The sequence below is a fragment of the Hyla sarda genome, chromosome 7 (genome assembly GCF_029499605.1).
Source record: "Hyla sarda isolate aHylSar1 chromosome 7, aHylSar1.hap1, whole genome shotgun sequence".
In the NCBI taxonomy this organism is placed as follows: Eukaryota; Metazoa; Chordata; class Amphibia; order Anura; family Hylidae; genus Hyla; species Hyla sarda.
The window spans coordinates 120,768,085-120,787,283 of record NC_079195.1 but is presented as its reverse complement, the minus strand read 5'-3'; the positions used below and the strand labels follow the sequence as shown (position 1 = coordinate 120,787,283).

The window sequence follows — 19,199 nt, the reverse complement described above, 5'->3', positions numbered from 1 at the left end:
CCTATTCCAGGTCTCCTATACATTGAAGAAAAAAAGATGCAGAAATTCTAAGAAATTGAGAAAATATTATCTGTCTCCTGGGGCAAGAAACTTTACAGACACTTTTGTGTATATCTCCTAATTTATATTCACATGACTGGCACAGGTAGAAGACTGTACAGTAATGCTATTCATATGATCATGTCCTTATGAACACATGAAACAATAGGACCATAAATAACTGCATGATTTTGCAGATTAGAACATAGATGTAAACCTTCAAGGAGAGATCTCAACCAAAGTAAAGGCCCTATAGTCAGCAACTGTTAAAAAGAACAACATCGCTAAAGCAAATCTTTTTTTTAATCATTTATAGAGGAGCCATTCCCCATTCCTCCGATATGTGAGGCATGTCCCCCTACATATTGTCCAAATCAGTGCAGACAGAGCCAGAATATTTAGGGAAACAGCTTATTGACAAAGGAGAGATACCAAAGAAATGGTGCAACACAGAGTTTAATAGAAAAAAAAAAAACTATACTTATCCTCTCATCCTTCCGCCACAGGTGTCTCTGTGTTGGTTCCTACTGCAGCAACTTTCTGGCATTTGTGTTGACACAAGCACGTTCTCACTGAGGTGGGACACAACTGTGCACTATGGAAAGGTCTGTGTGCTAACATAGCAATATCAGAACGACATACTTCATCAGCGACAGTCGAGAAATGCATTGCATTGTGGTCCATTAAAAGTTTGTTGGTTATACATCTGGCTCGTGGAGTTCATTCAGCACCAGCAGTATCCAGCTACACTACCTATAAGTGTGTTTCTCAGATATTGCCATTGTACTCCAGAGCAGGATGGCTGCAGAACGACCATTATTTGCCATACACAACATTCCATTGTTGTGTATAGTTTTACACAACCAGCTGGGGTAAGTTGATATTATCTTTGCTTTTGTTCAACCTTTTCGAGCATAATACACTATTTAGCGCTCTCCACTTGTATTTTAGTTTGTGATAACACAGACACACAGAAGCGCAGCAGGGGAGCGAGGAGGGTAAGTAGGGCTGGGCGGTATGACCAAATGTGTGTATCACGGTATTTTTTAAACTTTTGGCAGTTCCACGGTATTTCTTGGAGCCCCCCCCCCCCATATTAATTATCAGCCCACATCCCCATCGGGGAAAATACTCAGATATCACAAGCGCTGCCCTTCTCGTCCCGTATGGTGCGGCCGCCGGCGGTGGCACTCTATACTGTGTGGTATCCCTATGCCCGGGCTGCAATAGGTAAACAAAATAAACTTTAAGGCACCTACGTCGGCCTTACGCTGGGGACGGGAACGTCGGACAGCCGTCAGCCTATCAACAGCCTCTGCGATGTTCCGCCTCGGCCGGTGATAGGCTGAGCCCACTGTCATGTAAGGAGCTCTGGCCGGCTTCTTACATGACAGTGGGCTCAGCCTATCACTGTCCGAGGCAGAACATCGCTGCAGCTGGTGATACGCTGATGGCTGTCCGACATTCCCGTCCCCAGGAAACAAGTGAGGCCGGTACCGGACTAACGGGAGGTGAGTTAAAGTTTATTTTTTTTATTTTTTGCAGTCCGGGCATAGGGATACCGCACAGTATAGAGCAGTGGTCTCCAACCTGCGGACCTCCAGATGTTGCAAAACTACAACTCCCAGCATGCCCGGACAGCCAACGACTGTCCGGGCATGCTGGGAGTTGTAGTTTTGCAACATCTGGAGGTCCGCAGGTTTGAGACCACTGGTATAGAGTGTCAGTGCCGGCGGCCGCAACAAACAGGACGAGGAGAGCAGCGCATGCAGGTGACTTGTGAGTAGTACCCTGATGGGGACAGAAGAACGCTCACGGGTCACATAGGATTAGTTCCCCCATGTGGGGACAGCGCAGCACTGGGCTGATTCATTCCCGAGGGGGAGCGGCCAAACCGGTATTGCGGTATGGGTTAAAATTCATATCGCGCAGCACAAAAATTTCGGTATTCGGTATGAACTGGTATACCGCCCAGCCCTAAGGGTAAGTATACAGTTTTTTTTTTTTTTTTTATTTAACTGTGCCCTGAGCACACAAACAAAAAAATAAAAATAAGTCTCCAATATACCCTTTTAAGACAAGACACTCTTGCCTTTTTTTAATGTATTTATTTGTCAGCATTTACTGAAACAGACCTCATGGGAATGGAAACAGAACCTCTTTAGAGGGTAAGAGCAAGGTTAAAGGGGTATTCCAGGCAAAACCTTTTTTTTTTTTATCTATATCAACTGGCTCCGGAAAGTTAAACAGATTTGTAAATTACTTCTATCAAAAAATCTTAATCCTTCCAATAGTTATTAGCTTCTGAATTTTTCTGTCTAACTGCTCAATGATGAGGGAGCTGTGCATGATGGGAGAATATCCCCATAGGAACTGCACAGCTCCCGGGACGTGAGTCATCAGAGAGCAGTTAGACAGAAAACAACAACTCAACTTCAGAAGCTAATAACTATTGGAAGGATTAAGATTTTTTAATAGAAGTAATTTACAAATCGGTTTAACTTTCCGGAGCCAGTTGATATATAAAAAAAGTTTTGGCCTGGAATACCTTAAGGATATGAAGGGTATTTGGAGTAGAACATGATAATATCATCATAACAGGGAAGCTTCAGGCAGTCTATGTCTGAAATGCTACTTTAGTGGTCCCCTAGTTGGCTGTCAGCACAATGAGGCATCTCCATCAATTGTAATCACGTACTGTATTTGTGGCTGGCTAGGACCGATGCCAAAGTCAATCCATTCCAGATGCCATATACATCATAACTGTCTGAATCACTAGAACAATTCAGTCCATTAGTGTTCGCAGGTCTACTTTCTTTATGCAAGACAAATATTAGTACTTAGCAGGGTAGATGACCTAAACTCCTGAATTTAGTGCCAAAAGAATTTCTAAATGCCAGAAAAGCTGTGTTTTTTAAAGGGGTTGTTCAATGAGAGGATTCCCCTTTCATTTAGGAGCCATAGTAGCTGATGGTAGCGGGTCTGACCTCAAAGACCAATGGGAAAAAGCTGGTTAGAGGCCAATGCATAGAAAATATAGTACTGCATGGTAAATACCATAGATGTCCCAGCAGCATATGGAAAGGGGTTGTCCTGATGAAACCCATTCATTTTATTATCCTGTTGCTATGTTCAATATTGCCTTTAAAAAAATTGATCTGCAACAACACTACGCAGCAAACATAAAGGAAATGCCTTCTAAAAGAACAGACAGAAAAAGCAACCTGCACCTACTATTTATCAGAGGCTATAGGTCTGTTAGACCTTAGGTCTGGAGACATTAAAATATGCCATCTAAAGCTGCTATCTAAAGTGCTTCTTAAGTGTGACATCAAGAATTATACCAGAATTGGACCAGAAGGGAACAAAAGGGAACTAACTCAACATTATAACTAGAAAAGTAAGTCACTCTTTTTCAGAAAAAAAAACAAAAAACAAACATGTACTCACTTATTACTTACATCATTGTGATACATTTTCTCGTATATCCCCCACCGATTTCTCCAGGGGACTCTATATACATCTGTCCATGCCTCCTTCCCTCACCTATTTATTGCTCGCATGCACTGATCACCATCATAAACAACCCAAAGTCACCTCATTCCATGGTACAGCATAGAAGTCGCTTCATCACTTCACCCAGCCATCTACTCTCCCTCTTCTTTCTTCTGCTTTTAGCTGCTGGGGACATTGCTCCTAACCCTGGCCCACCTTTCACGAATATTTGCTCTACAGTACCTGCCTCTTGCGGAACCACTACAAACTTTAACTGCGCTCTTCTAAACTCTCGATCTATGTGCAATAAGCTCACCCAGATTCATGACTTATTTCTCACTAATTCTCTTAATCTGCTGGCTCTCACAGAAACATGGATACAACCTTCAGACACTGCTTCTATCGCTGCTTTATCTTATGGTGACCTTCACTTTTCCCATACCACTAGATCTGACAGCAGGCATGGTGGAGGAGTTGGGGTGCTTCTAGCCCCACAATGCACTTTTCAAGTCATCCCCCCATTACCCTCACTCACATTTCCCTCTTTTGAGGTCCACACCCTCAGGCTCTTCTGCCCATTGTCTCTCAGAGTGGCGGTCATCTATCGTCCTCCTGGTTCTCCCCAAATGTTCCTGGATCATTTTGCCACCTGGCTCCCTCACTTTCTTTCCTCAGAAACACCTACACTCATGGGTGATTTTAATATCCCCATTGATACCCCAATCTCCTCTTCTGCCTCTCGGCTTCTGTCTCTAACCTCCTCCTTTGCCCTTTCACAGCTTACTGACTCTCCCACACACAAGGATGGGAATACACTGGACTTGATCTTCTCCAGACTTTGCTCTGTCTCTAAATTCACTATTTCTCCTTTTGAGCTCTCTGACCACAACCTTCTCTCTTTCTCTATCAGTAACTCCTATCCTCTTCCGGACACTCCAACCTTGTACACTTACAGAAACCTGCGTAACAAACACCAGTCAATTTATAGACATTCTACAATCTTCACTATCACCAATCTCTTCTCTCTCCTGCCCTAATCTAGCAGCCAAACATTATCATGACATCCTAAAGTCTACCCTGGATCAAATGGCAACCTCTAAAACACGAACCTCCCGACACAGACGGCAGCAACCCTGGCACACGCTAACAACCCGCTTTCTCAGGCGATGCTCTAGGTGTGCTGAACGCCTGTGGAGGAAAACTAAGACTTCTTCAGACTATCTGCACTATAAAGTAATGCTTAAATCCTATTACTCTGCTCTTCATCTCACCAAACAAACATATTTTACCTCCCTCATCTCCTATCTGGCTAACAACCCAAAACGCCTTTTTGACACGTTCAACTCTCTCCTTCGGCCTAAAGTACAGACCCCAATCACGGATCTCTGTGCTGAAGACCTGGCCAAATACTTCAAAACTAAAATCGATGACATTCGCGATTAAATCCTCTCCCAGTCCCCTAAAAGTTCTGATCAAATTCCCAGCCATGTCTCCTCTTCATCACTCTCAGTTTTTTAGCCTGTAACGGAGGATGAGGTTTCCAGGCTCCTCTCCTCCGTCCGCCCCACTACCTGCTCTAGTGACCCCATGCCTTCACACCTCATCCAGTCTCCCTCTCCTGCTATCAGCTGTCACCTAACTAAAATCTTTAACCTCTCCCTCTCTTCTGGGGTCTTTCCCTCCTCCTTCAAACACTATCATAACCCCACTATTGAAAAAACCATCTCTGGACCCGTCCTGTGCAGCCAACTATCGACCAGTCTCAAATCTCCCCTTTATCTCCAAACTCCTGGAACGCTTGGTCTACTCCCACCTTATCCGCTATCTCTCCGAGAACTCTCTCCTTGACCCCTTACAGTCTGGTTTCCGCTCCCTTCACTCCACAGAAACGGCCCTAACCAAAGTCACTAACGATATTCTGATGGCCAAATTAAATGGCAATTTCTATTTACTGATTCTCTTGGACCTGTCTGCGGCTTTTGACACTGTGGATCACCAACTCCTCCTCAGTAGTCTCCGCTTCATCGGTCTATAGGACTCTGCTCTCGCCTGGTTTTCCTCCTATCTCTCTGGCCGCTTCTTTAGCGTCTTGTTTTCTGGCTCTACTACTTCTCCTCTTCCCCTTGCTGTCGGGGTTACCCAGGGATCGGTCCTGGGTCCTCTACTCTTTTCACTCTACCCATCCCCCATTGGAAAAACAATCAGTAGATTTGGTTTCCAGTACCACCTTTACGCTGATGGCACCCAACTTTATACCTCCTCCGCCAACATCACCCCTGCACTCCTACAGAATACCAGTGACTGTCTCTCTGCCGTCTCAGACATCCTGTCCTCTTTATATCTGAAACTAAATCTTTCTAAAAGAGAACTTCTTGTCTTTTCTCCATCAACTGATACTGTACCTAACCCTGACATTTCCATCTCGGTATGTGGTACTACCATAACTCCCGTTCTCGCTGTCTTGGAGTTATACTTGACTCTGATGTGTCTTTCACTCCCCATATTCAGTCTCTTTGACGTTCTTGTCACCTGCATCTCAAAAACATTTCAAGAATCCGCCCGTTTCTCACTACTGAAACGCTCATTATTGCTTTGATTCACTCCCGCCTCGACTACTGTAACTCTTTACTAATAGGCCTTCCTTTCTCCAAACTCTCTCTTCTCCAGTCCATCCTTAATGCCACAGCCAGACTCATCTTCCTCTCCAGCCGCTACACCGACGCCTCTTCCCTGTGCCAGTCACTACACTGGTTACCAATTCAGTCCAGAATACAGTACAAAATCCTCAGTCTCACACACAAAGCTCTCCACAATGCTGCACCTCCCTACATCTCCTCTCTCATCTCCGTCTACCTTCCTACACGTTCTCTCCGATCTGCTAATCACCTCACACTAACATTTTCTATAATCCGAACTTCTCACTCCCGTCTCCAAGACTTCATTCGTGCTGCACCGGTCTTCTGGAATGCCATCCCTCAATCCCTCAGACTCAACAACAACTTCCATAGTTTAAAGCGTGGCCTAAAAACACATCTCTTCAGACAGGCCTATAACAGTCTCTAATTGGCCTCAACATATCCCCAACATATCCCCAACATATTCCCATATCCCCAACATATCCTCAATATATCCTCAATATATCCCCACACCTCTTGTTTGAATAGTTATTGTGTAATTTTATGTCTGATACTTGTCTTTGTTTGCACCCCATAATTGTAAGCGCTATATAAATAAAATAAATAAATACTACATGTATAGATGTGCGATTTTCTACAAAATACCACCTCTGCACTTATGTCTCAAGTAAAATTCAAGAAAAACTTGTACAAAAAGAAAATCAAGGGTTATTGCAATAACCAGGCGACACCTGCACATCCCAGATTCTTCACCACCATATGGAATCAAATCATATTTTGGTTGGGTTCTTGAATACAAAATCATTATATAATAAGCATTGTACTACTGAAGCTTGCCAACAGGACCAAAAGAACTGGTCATCAATGTAACAATAGTAGCAATAAACAATAATAGCAGCATGACTACTAGTGTAATTGACTATCAATGTACAGAGCTCCTTCTTACCTCTGGCAGACAACTTCTTGGTGTTGATGATCTTTGCAGCATATTCCTGGCTGGAGGATTTCTTCACACATCTCCGTACTACAGAAAAGGCACCCCTTAGAGGAAAGAGAAGAAAAAACTTTGCTGAAGAACTCAAACTCTGTAAATGTAGTTAGTCTAAAATATAATGAAACTAGAAGTGACTAAAATCCCCATTACAGTAGTGCAGAGCAGTCTATCATGTCAGTCTATGTGGGTAACACAAATATACGATGCAGGACAAGCACTCCTGTTAAGAGGGGGCACCGTGGTCCTCTAATGATATATTAACAATGGTTCCAGAAACGGTGTCATGTCACTCAACTGTAGTCCCACAACTTGGCAAGCTTCAACTAGGCTCATTTTTGCTCAAACAAGACATCCATGTATATACATGGCCCCAAAGAGTATAACTAGTATGATTTTATTAGTATAGAGAAAATTTTTATTTTTATAATAAAAAGGATCTTCACATGCATTAGTGCCTATTTTTAGAAAGAAATCAAGTCCTTGACATGTCTTCCTGTGTGGGACCTACCACAGCTGAATTTAGCCACTACTTTTTTATACGGATCTGTGCTCACATTGGGGTGGGGGGGGGGGGGTGGAGGATATCATTAGATGACCACTGGTTTTGTAGTGTATGTTAGGTGCATATTTTGGCACCATTCAGTGGCTGGGGCTTTTCAATGCACCCTTTCATGGTTCCTTTTTTTGTAGTGGTCATGTATTGATAATTTGCACCTTTTTTGCATTTAGGCACAGATCTACACCATCATTGGACTGGCTTTAAAAAGTGCTTTTACCAACATGCTTGCATGACACCTGTAGACTTGCACCTAATTTATCATACTGTGTGCAGCTTTTTGATAAATTAGGCACAAGTACAAAAAATTTGAGGTGGGTGGTATGATCAAATATGTGTATCACGGTATTTTTGTAACTTATGGCGGTTCCACGGTATTTAACGGCATTCCCCAAATCTACCCCCGCCCCCCTCCCAAAATTAATTATCAGCCCGGCAGGGGTAAATACTCACATATCACCTGCAAGCGCTGCCCTCCTCGTCCTCCTGACCTCTATACTGTGCGGTATCCCTATGCCCGGGCTGCAAAAGGTAAACAAAATAAACTAACGCATGTTCCGACTTTGGCCTTACGCTGGGGACGGGAACGTTGGAGAGACGTCAGCCTATCACCGGCCGCAGCAATGTTCCGCCTCGCCCGGTGATAGGCTGAGCCCACTGTCATGTAAGAAGCCGGCTTCTTACATGACAGTGGGCTCAGCCTATCACCGGGCGAGGCGAAACATCGCTGCGGCCGGTGATTGGCAGACGTCTCTCCAACATTCCAGTCTCCAGTTGCTGGTCCTGACCGACGGGGAAGGCGAGTAAAAGTTTCTTTTGTTTAACTTTTGGAGCCCGGGCATAGGGATACAGCGTGCAGAAGTGGTCTCCAACCTGTGGACCTCCAGATGTTGCAAAACTACAACTCCCAGCATGCCAGGGCAGGCGTTGGCAGGTTGAAGACCACTGGTGTACAGTATAGAGTGTCGGCTCCGGTGGTCTGCAGCAAACAGGAGGACAAGGAGGTTAGCGCTTGCGGGTGACATGTGAGTAGTACCCCAATGGGGACAGCGCTGCGCTGGGCTGATAATTCTTTCATTCTCTAGGGGGAGGGGCCAAACCGGTATTGCGGTATTGGGAAAAATTCATATCGTGCAGCACAAAAATTTTGGTATTCGGTATGAACCGGCATACCGCCCAGCCCTACAAGAAATACCAACATTGATAATTCCCCTATGTTTTGGGGCCATCCCGTAAATGGACATTTTACAATTAAAAAACAAAACAAAGCACTCCTACTTCATTAGGACTATTAAACCCAATGGTGAAAAGTTCCCACACAAATTAATTTTACAGCCGTAACTGTTACAGCTCAAGCAGGTTATAGCTGTTGCTACAGAATAGAAAATGGCAAAAATATATGCCCCAAAACATCCATATTTTACAGCTGAAAAGACATCCAAAAAAATAAAATGAATTGAAACTATTTTTTGAGCCGTAAATTACAGCCCAAAAAATGTTTGTCTGCACATAGCTTACATGTTTCAGATAACCAATATGGTTACATGGGCTTACATCTGCCTTTTCCGGAATAAAAAAGGCACTTTAGTAAGCCCACACAGCATATTCTCTCTCCAATATGACTGCATATTGGGAGTTGCTACCACTTTTATAAAAAAAATATTGCAGTGTTTGTATTATCACTAAGAATATTTATGTATAGGACTAACACTGCAATATTTTTTATAAAAGTGGTTTCAACCCCCAATATGCAGTCATATTGGAGAGAGGGCTAACTAAAGTGCCTTTTTTATAGACTTTCTTGCAAAGACCCGTGTCCATCTGCGTGGCACCAATGTGTACTTAAAATGACCATATACTACTTGACCAACAAAACTTCCAGAATAGAGTATGACATTCACAAACAAGTGTAGCTGGTCCCACAACTACTTAAGTGTGTCGACAGATCGCAATTAGATAATTAACTAAAGTGCCATGCAGTCTGCTGGAGATGTCCACAGGGCACTATAGTCATTGTGGCTCCAGTTTAAAGAGGGATCCTAAAACAAATATTAGACATACATTCTTGATAAAAGTTCTTCTCTTAATGCCATAGGCAAATACTGTATAATCCTGTGTTTCATCAGTGTCTACAGGACAACAGAAGAAACAATGTGCTTCTCCCTGTATGATACAAGCAATACCTTCATCCCTTTAAATAACACACAGCAGAACAAAGTCCACGTGTCATTGGGAATGATTTAGCGCCATTGTCTTAGGACCAATATAGATAGCAATAACAGCTTAGCAGTTCATCAGGTTCCTCTCAAGGAGAAGTTCCAATATGTGGGTCTTGACATCGATTGTTCAATTATCATAAGAATTATTGGGTTAGCTGCTAAACAATGGGCAACAATATTATCAATACAATCACATTCGGGCTGTACATCAGCAAAAAGGTATGCCAACACATACTGTGGCATGCTTACCACTTTGATTTAATTGACTGAACATAGTCACTAATAGACTGTGAGGCCCCAGGGAGTTTGAAGGGGTGAAATAATATTAGTTATGTTAATACCAAAAGGCTATACTCACCTCCCGCCATGGCCTGCTGCTGCCAAATGTTCCTTTCTCAGCTGCTATCCTGTTCTTCCTGCTTCTGATAGCAAATCATTGGAAAATGCTACAAAATGTTGAGCGGCTAAATGAAACACCATTAGAAGCAGGTAGAAAATGACAGCAGCATGGACTGGAAGATCTGACAGTGGCAGTGGTGGGGATTGTAGGAGGTAAGTATTGCCTGTTATTTTTATTGCACAGAGAGTCGTATTAATAAATCATATGTCAACCCCGAAAACCCCTTTAATGTAGAACGATTATGGAAGAAAAGGATAGGACATAAAAGTTTTAGATCTTGGGGGGCCCGAAGCGGGGGCCGCCACGACCCCTCCACATAGCTCTATGGGAGAGCCGTTCGGCAACTTTTGGCTCTTCCATAGAGCTATATAAAGAGGGCGTGGTGGCCTCCGCTTCGGGCGGGAGTCGTGACGCACCGCTGTGAAGGAGAGCCAGGGCTCCAAACAGGAGATTGCGGAGGCCCCAGGGCTCAGACCCCAGCAATCTAAAACTTATCCCCTATTCTTTGGATAGGGGATACGTTTTTTTTTTCCATGTTACTACTTCTTTAAATTCATTGAACCCACCAAAAGTACACTGCAGTATATGCCAGCATATGTTTTTGCCCATGGGCTACTGTATACAGCAAATCTGATGTAAACGATGCCAAATTCTTAATTTTAAAAAGTCTTTGTTTAACATTGCTTTACCTTTAACATATTACAGAATTTCTTTTTTTTTTTTTTTTTTTTTTTAAGGTATGAGTTTGAGCAAACCTTTTCAATGTATCCCTGTTCACAGTCATAAAGTGTAAACCTTCATTGTTTCAGAGGATTAATTAAAGGGTTTATTCAACATACAGTACTGGACATTCAGGTTAGTGGTAAATGGTTCCTGGCTTGTTTTTGGGAACTGGCTACTTCCTGTTTCTGTGGTCTCCCTCAGACTACAATCCCCAGGATCTTTTCTTTCAAGGTGGGAGGTGAATAATTTGGTGGTGTCGTGACACAGAACATGGAAACAGGCAAACCCAGTGGGAACCATAAGCGTCTGGGCAGCAGCTGCAGCGGACTGGAGCATAATGTGTAATATTTTTACACCACCCCTTGCCTTGGAGAAAATGTTTTTTTTTTCTCTCCTGAGAACTCCTTTAAAATACAGTCTTGCTAAGTGTAGGTAATGGTATGGTCACAGAACAACAGCGGTGAATTAGAAGTTTATTGCCTGCATGTGAATTACCGGTATGACACTTCTACTATGTCAATAAAAGCAAAGTATTAGGGGGCTGACATTTATATAGTCCCTTAATATATTAGGCTATTTTCATTGTGTACACAGTGCCTGTCCGAGTAATACACTGCTCAAAAAAATAAAGGGAACACATACAACACAATGTAACTCCAAATCAATCACACTTCTATGAAATCACACTGTCCACTCAGGAAGCAACACTGATTGACAATCAATTTCACATGCTGTTGTGCAAATGGAATTATAGGCAATTAACAAGATACCCCCAATAAAGTAGTGGTTCTGCAGGTGGTGACCACAGACCACTTCTCAGTTCTTATGCTTCCTGGCTGATGTTTTGGTCACTTTTGAATGCTGGCGGTGCTTTCACTTTAGTGGCAGCATGAGACGGAGTCTACAAGTGGCTCAGGTAGTGCAGCTCATCCAGGATGGCACATCAATGCGAGCTGTGGCAAGAAGGTTTGCTGTGTCTGTCAGCGTAGTGTCCAGAGCATGGAGGCGCTACCAGGAGACAGGCCAGTACATCAGGAGATGTGAACGAGGTCGTAGGAGGGCAACAATCCAGCAGCAGGATCGCTACCTCCACCTTTGCAAGGAGGAGCACTGCCAGAGCCCTGTAAAATGACCTCCAGCAGGCCACAAATGTGCATGTGTCCACTCAAACGGTCAGAAACAGACTCCATGAGGGTGGTATGAGGGCCCGACATCCACAGGTGGGGGTTGTGCTTATAGCCCAACACTGTGCAGGACATTTGGCATTTGCCAGCGAACACCCAAGATTGGCAAGTTTGTGTGCTCTTCACAGATGAAAGCAAGTTCACACTGAGCACATGTGACAGACATGACAGAGTCTGGAGACGCCATGGAGAACGTTCTGCCGCCTGCAACATCCTCCAGCATGACCGGTTTGGCGGTGGGTCAGTAATGTTGTGGGATGGCATTTCTTTGGGGGGCCGCACAGCCCTCAATGTGCTTGCCAGAGATTGCCTGACTGCCAGTAGGTACCGAGATGAGATCCTCAGACCCCTTTGTGATACCATATGCTGGTGTGGCTGGAGTGTTCCTGCAAGAGGAAGGCATTGATGCTATGGACTGGCCCACCCGTTCCCCAGACCTGAATCCGATTGAGCACATCTGGAACATCATGTCTTGCTCCATCCACCAACGCCACGTTGCACCACAGACTGTCCAGGTGTTGGTGGCTGCTTTAGTCCTGGTCTGGGAGGACATCCCTCAGGAGACCATCTGCCACCTCATCAGGAGCATGCCCAGGCATTGTAGGGAGGTCATACGGACACGTGGAGGCCACACACACTACTGAGCCTAATTTTGACTTGTTTTAAGGGCATTACATCAAAGTTAGATAAGCCTGTAGTGTGGTTTTCCACTTTGATTTTGAGTGTGACTCCATATCCAGACCTCCATGGGTTGATAAATTTGATTTCCATTGATAATTTTTGTGTGATTTTGTTGTCAGCACATTCAACTATGTGAAGATGAAAGTATTTCATACGATTAGTTCATTCATTCAAAACTAGGATGTGTTATCTCAGTGTTCCCTTTATTTTTATTGAGCAGTGTATATCAGAGGACTCCCTTACGTATACCTATGACAGATTCCACTGGAAATTATTATATATATATATATGGTTCAATGTTACGTTAAAATGCACGCAAAGAAAAATAAAGTATGCATTTATTTTTACTATAGCCTGCTCTATGAAATAAAATGTTTTGGCTTTTGCCAGTGTAATAGGTCCAACGATCAGCTGATGAAAGAGCAAAGCACTCATTCGTCAGCTGATCATATAGTTATAACATGGTAATAAATCATAGATCTTCCACCGCACATCTTCATTGGGGATGTGTGGCCATCAAATGATGGAAGTATAGGGCCACATGAACATTCCAGAAATCCTCCATATGGCCCGATCTGCATTAAAGGTGTGCCGTGTAAAGGCTCTTTAAATGAGCTCCAATCTAAGGAAAACCAGTCGGCCATCTAGAAGTGACCTAAGGCAATGCAGGTGTATGCAGTACTTAAACTCTTTAAAGGGGCCGTCACGCCCCCTCCCATAGACTTGCATTGAGGGGACGGGGCGTGACTTCACACAGGGGCGAAGTCGTGACGTCACAATACTCCGGACCCGTAGTCGTGACCCTTCAGACACGGAGCGATCATCACAGGTGGGTGCTGCATGCAAAATTTCGGGGGTCCCCAGCGACAGAGGCCCCGCAATCAGACATCTTATCCACGATCCTTTAGATAGGGGATTAGATGTCTTAGGGCTGGAGTAACCCTTTAAAGTCCATGAAATGTGTTTCTATACAGCCCTGTTGTGTGTGTGTGTGTGTGTGTGTGTGTGTGTGTGTGTGTGTGTGTGTGTGTGAGAGAGAGAGACGTGAATGCTCACTGCTAGTTTGCTATAGGGACAAGTTTACATTTAGAAATAGTGGTGTGAAAAACATTTTACATGTGGTTTACTTGCTGCCTTTTACCACACAAAAGTACCACATAGGACTAGAGTACCTTGCACCACTGACTAGGAAACATGGTGTCAGACTATGTTTTATATCTTGGTGATGCTGTAAAATACTGTAGTGTCCAGAATGATGCAGGAAAAACACCAAATATGATTAAAATTGACACTTAAGCTTTAGGCCCCTTTCACACTACATAATTACTCCGTTTTCGAAGTTCCGTCAGAAAATCTGCAGTAAAACGGCAGTTACAAAATCCTATACGGCCGTTAGAAAATCCCATTATAGTCTATGGGATTTTTCTAATAGCCGTTTTAACCCGTTATAGCCTGTTATTTTGTGACGGAAGATAGTAACAGGAGAAATAGTTCATGAACTACTAGGATTTTATAACTGCCGTTTTACTGCAGATTTTCTGACCGAATGTCGAAAACTGAGTAATTATGTAGTGTGAAAGGGGCCTCATATAAAATAAAGTTTACTGTTAAATATTTATATGATTGCTTTAAAATAAATAAATAAGGACATCTATGTATTGCGTTGCTTGCTTCCTTAGCAGGTACGAGGTGTCCTCCTTTATAATGCTCAGTCCCCGTATCTTCCTGCACTAACATAACAAGTGAATACATATAAACATACTCATAAGGATATTCTATTGTTGAGCCCAGTGCTGCGCGATCCGCAGTCCTATCATTACGAAATACTACTAAACACTCTGTATTACGCAAGCATCGCGGGCGGTCATTAACGGAGCAGATTCCATGTAGAAATCATTAAGGAGGCAATTTTCACACATCTGTATTACACATATCCATTATCCTCCGAGGCGACAAGCCTGGCAGTGACATGACTGGCGGCAATGATGAGGTTAATGCAGTGCTTCCCAAGCAGGGTGCCTCCAGCTGGAGCAAAACTACAACTCCCAGCATGCCCGGACAGCCTTTGGCTGTCCGGGCATGCTGGGAGTTGTAGTTTTGCAACAGCTGGAGGCACCCTGCTTGGGAAACACTGGGTTAATGGCACTGCTATGACAAAGCCCAATGACACTGCATAATATTCGATCTCCTATCCCTGCTGTCACCAACACCAAGAACTTCAGGATTCATCTCCTGGATGCTCCATAAACGAAGGCACCGGCAAGGAAATTCTGCTATTCCGTCTCTATAGTCGCCCTGAAAAGACAGACAAGTGAAGCTGGAAGGAAGCTACCGTATTTTTCGCCGTATAAGACGCACTTTTTCTTCCCCAAAACTGGGGGGGGGGGGGGAAGTTGGTGCGTCTAATACGGTGAATACACACCTATCGGGTCGGTCCCTGCGGCCATCAACGGCCGGGACCCGCGGCTAATACAGGACATCACCGATCGCGGTGATGCCTTGTATTAACCCTTCAGACGCGGCAATCAAAGCTGACCGCCGCGTCTGAAGCGAAAGTCGGGCTGTTCGGGACCGCTGCAGTGAAATCGCGGTGTCCCGAGCAGCTTACAGGACACCGGGAGGGACCTTACCTGCCTCCTCGGTGTCTGCTCAGTGCCGGGATCCCCTGCATGGCGGCGCTCTCCTTTGACGTCATCACGCACGCCGTCCCGTCATCCAATAGGAGCGGCGTGTGTAGCGACGTGATGACGGTGACGGAGAGTGTGGATCCCGGGGGAAGAAGACGGCCGGAGCGTCGGGGACACCCCGGGGACGCGGCAACAGCGATGGACCGACATCCAGGGCAGCGGTGACGGGTCCAGAGCGGCGGGGACACGTGAGTACTACCTCCTATCCAGTGGTCTTCAACCTGCAGACCTCCAGATGTTGCAAAACTACAACTCCCAGCCTGCCCGGACAGCCAACGGCTGTCCGGGCATGCTGGGAGTTGTAGTTTTGCAATATCTGGAGGTCCGCAGGTTGAAGATCACTGTTGGGTGCAGAATCTTTTTTTTCTAGATTTTGCACCTTTAAAATTGGGTGCGTCTTATATGCCGGTGCGTCCTATAGGGCGAAAAAATACGGTAACTTCTGCAATGCAGTGAGCACAAGAGCCATACACATGTGGGAAAACAGGACCCACCAGTCTCCATCCAGGGAGCCATCACCGCCTCCTCAGCACTGATAACAAAGGGATTAGGGCTCAATGCTGGATGTACTTTGTATATGATCAGCCTGCATTCTATAGGTGAAACAGCAGGGACACTCCTGCCCAGAAGACAAAGGATTGCACATAGCGTTGTATCTATATACACCAGGAGAAAGGACACATGGCGACTGCCTACCAGGGGTGCAACATAAACAAGCGCACAGGGCCTGTGAAATATACTGGTGACAACCACCGCCAAGGTCTTTGGCTAAACCTTTCTATTGTTTATGTACAAAGTAAGTAAAATAATAATAATAAAAAGCAAATTACAATCCGTAAACAGACGGCAAGGCTTCTTATCTCAGGGTTGGCATCCGCGACCACTTGTCATATACACTTTCTACTCTTGAGTTCTGCAACCAGAGCAGCCAATGTCTAGAGGATTACGCCAATGTCTGGCATGACTGCGTTTTATCTGTTAACCCCGCTGTGGACAGAAGAGATTATCATTCGCAACTTTCACCAAGCACAGGACCTGGAGATCTATTTCGTGGGTCTTGTTGGCAGGGAACAATGTGGCAGAAATGATTACATTTCCGATAGAGTCTCTATATTCTAGTATACACGGTGACGTTCAACTATAAAACGGCACGCCGTGAATGAGAAGCGAGCAGCACATGAACGCAGGCATGAAAGCAGATGTCTTTGTCCTATTGTCTTGGGGCTCCAGCTGCTATTGGTGTTCATTCTTAAAATGTAAGTGGCCCCTGTCCCCCTAGATAGGCAGGACCTGCTGTCCGGGGATGTGGCGCTGTCACTAGCTCGCCTGTCAGGTCAGTGATCAATGTCACTATGCAGAAAGTGCCTTGTGTCTGGCCTTGCTAGGGCTGCCTGCCTGCGCGCACTATTCCATTCATGTTTTCCAGCTTCTCCTGACACCATCTCAGCGCTCTACCAGGTGTCTAAAGCCTAGGTGCCCTAAGCCCGGATGTCTCTTCATCCACTGACTGCCCACTATCCTTCCCCCTCTCCTCAGGGCTCTCAGTGTGACATGGTAATACCCTGAGGCGTTCTGCATGTGCGTAATCTCCGTGAGTCTTGTCTGTCTTGTTCCGTCTACACAGGTAGCTTGGCTGCTTTTCCTTCTACTTAATATGGTTGTCTCAGGCACTGTCCGCTCCCGTTCTTCTAGAGGCACCATGCTTGCCATGTGCCCAATATTCCCCTAAGCTACTGTCTGCCATACCAAGTGCTCTGCCTAGTCTTTCTTCCTTTATCTATGGGCATAAAGCACCCATGGCCTTAATGCTGCCTATCCCGTCCAGTGTACAGTAGTGGGGTGCAGATGGCACTCCTGTGTTGTCACTAACATCTGGAGCATGGCTCCCAACTCTGCCCTCAATCTCCAACAGCCCATGATGCCCTTTTGATGTGAAGACAAGCCCACTGTGCACCCTTCTCTGCACCTTTTTTCTTCCAGAATAGTCTACTGTGCCAATGCCCACCCCTAAGAAGTCTGAAATGTCATCTCTCCTGGTAGAACAGTCTTCTGTGCCCCCGTTATCTCCTATGCCCCCTTCTATCCCTGGCAGGTCTCCTCTGCCCCCATATCTGCCCAGTCTACCGTGCCCATTGAACTTTCCTGTAGCTCCAGCGCGGTGTGCCCTCTCGCTGCCCACTCTGCCCCCTCCAGGCTCCTGCCTCTCTCTCCTTACTTGCCGAGCTCCTCGTACAGCTGGTACTCATCCGTAAAGCGGGTGCAGGTCGCGGGGGTGGCCATGATAATACCAGGGGAACCAATCTCGCATCGGGCGGGCTGCGGGCTGTCAGAGTAGCCGGGGCGAGCTCTTCTCTGCTTCTTCCTCTGCGTCTCACCCTCCTTCTCCGGGGCGGCTCCCTCTTCCCCTCCCTCCTGCAGCCTCCTTCTCCTCCCTCGCTGCCGGGCTCTGCTCGCCTCCGTGTGTGAATGCCCTGAATGCCCGTGGTCTCTACTCGTGTCACTGGCTTCTGGCCGTGCACTGTCACTACTGCACCGGGGAGGGGGAGGGAGGAGGGAGCCGAGCACCGCGATACTTCCCTGGGACACTCCCCCCTTCCTGCGGACGCCCAGCCCGGGGGGGGAGAGAGGGGGAGCGCGACGGGCGGCTGGGGAGGGGGAGGTGCGTGGGGGGTAGTGCGGGGTGGACGGCCCATACTGTGGGGGGTGGGACGGTGATGGCACTGAGAATTTACCCACAACATCACAAGGAATCTCCCTGTCACAATTGCACCCTACAGTTGTGAGAAAGCTGGGTGACGACCAATATGGCTCAAATGCAGCTAGAATCTGTGTTTATGGCAGGAGCAGACAGGGTCTGTGCATACGGCAGGAAGAGCGGGGGTCTGTCCGTAGGTGGGGGCAGAAAGGGTCTATCCATACAATCAAAGTCTGTGCATACAGCAGTAGCAGCCAGGGTCTGTCCATACAATGCTGCCAGCCGGGGTCTGTCCATACAGTAGGGGGCAGCCGGGGTCTGTCCATACAATGCTGCCAGCCGGGGTCTGTCCATACAGTAGGGGGCAGCCGGTGTCTGTCTATATAATGCTGCCAGCCGGGGTCTGTCCATACAGTAGGGGGCAGCCGGGGTCTTTCCATACAATGCTGCCAGCCGGGGTCTGTCCATACAATGCTGCCAGCCGGGGTCTTTCCATACAGTAGGGGGCAGCCAGAGTCTGTCCATACAATACTGCCAGCCGGGGTCTGTCCATACAGTAGGGGGCAGCCGGGGTCTGTCCATACAATGCTGCCAGCCGGGGTCTGTCCATACAGTAGGGGGCAGCCGGGGTCTGTCTATACAATGCTGCCAGCCGGGGTCTGTCCATACAGTAGGGGGCAGCCGGGTTCTGTCTATACAATGCTGCCAGCCGGGGTCTGTCCATACAGTAGGGGGCAGCCGGGGTCTGTCCATACAATGCTGCCAGCCGGGGTCTGTCCATACAGTAGGGGGCAGCCGGCGTCTGTCTATACAATGCTGCCAGCCGGGGTCTGTCCATACAGTAGGGGGCAGCTGGGGTCTGTGCATACAGTAGTGGGCAGCTGGGGACT

General features: G+C 46.2%; 1 protein-coding gene across 30 annotated transcripts in view; it reads right to left on the bottom strand.

The window, feature by feature from the left end:
* CAMK2G (calcium/calmodulin dependent protein kinase II gamma) overlaps positions 1–18,154 on the bottom strand; it is a 304,863-nt gene extending 286,709 nt beyond the window's left edge. For 9 of the 30 annotated variants that reach the window (XM_056530593.1, XM_056530586.1, XM_056530591.1 and 6 more), the window contains exons 1-2: positions 17,830–18,153; positions 7,117–7,211 (exon numbers count right to left, since the gene is read on the bottom strand). In XM_056530593.1, coding sequence (XP_056386568.1) covers positions 7,117–7,211; positions 17,830–17,894 — 160 coding nt within the window. In that variant the 5' untranslated portion in view covers positions 17,895–18,153. Of the gene's footprint in view, positions 1–7,116; positions 7,212–17,829 lie in introns of all 30 variants that reach the window. The other 21 variants (XM_056530605.1, XM_056530611.1, XM_056530606.1 and 18 more) reach the window with 4 other exon arrangements.
* Between the last annotated feature and the right edge of the window lie 1,045 nt (positions 18,155–19,199).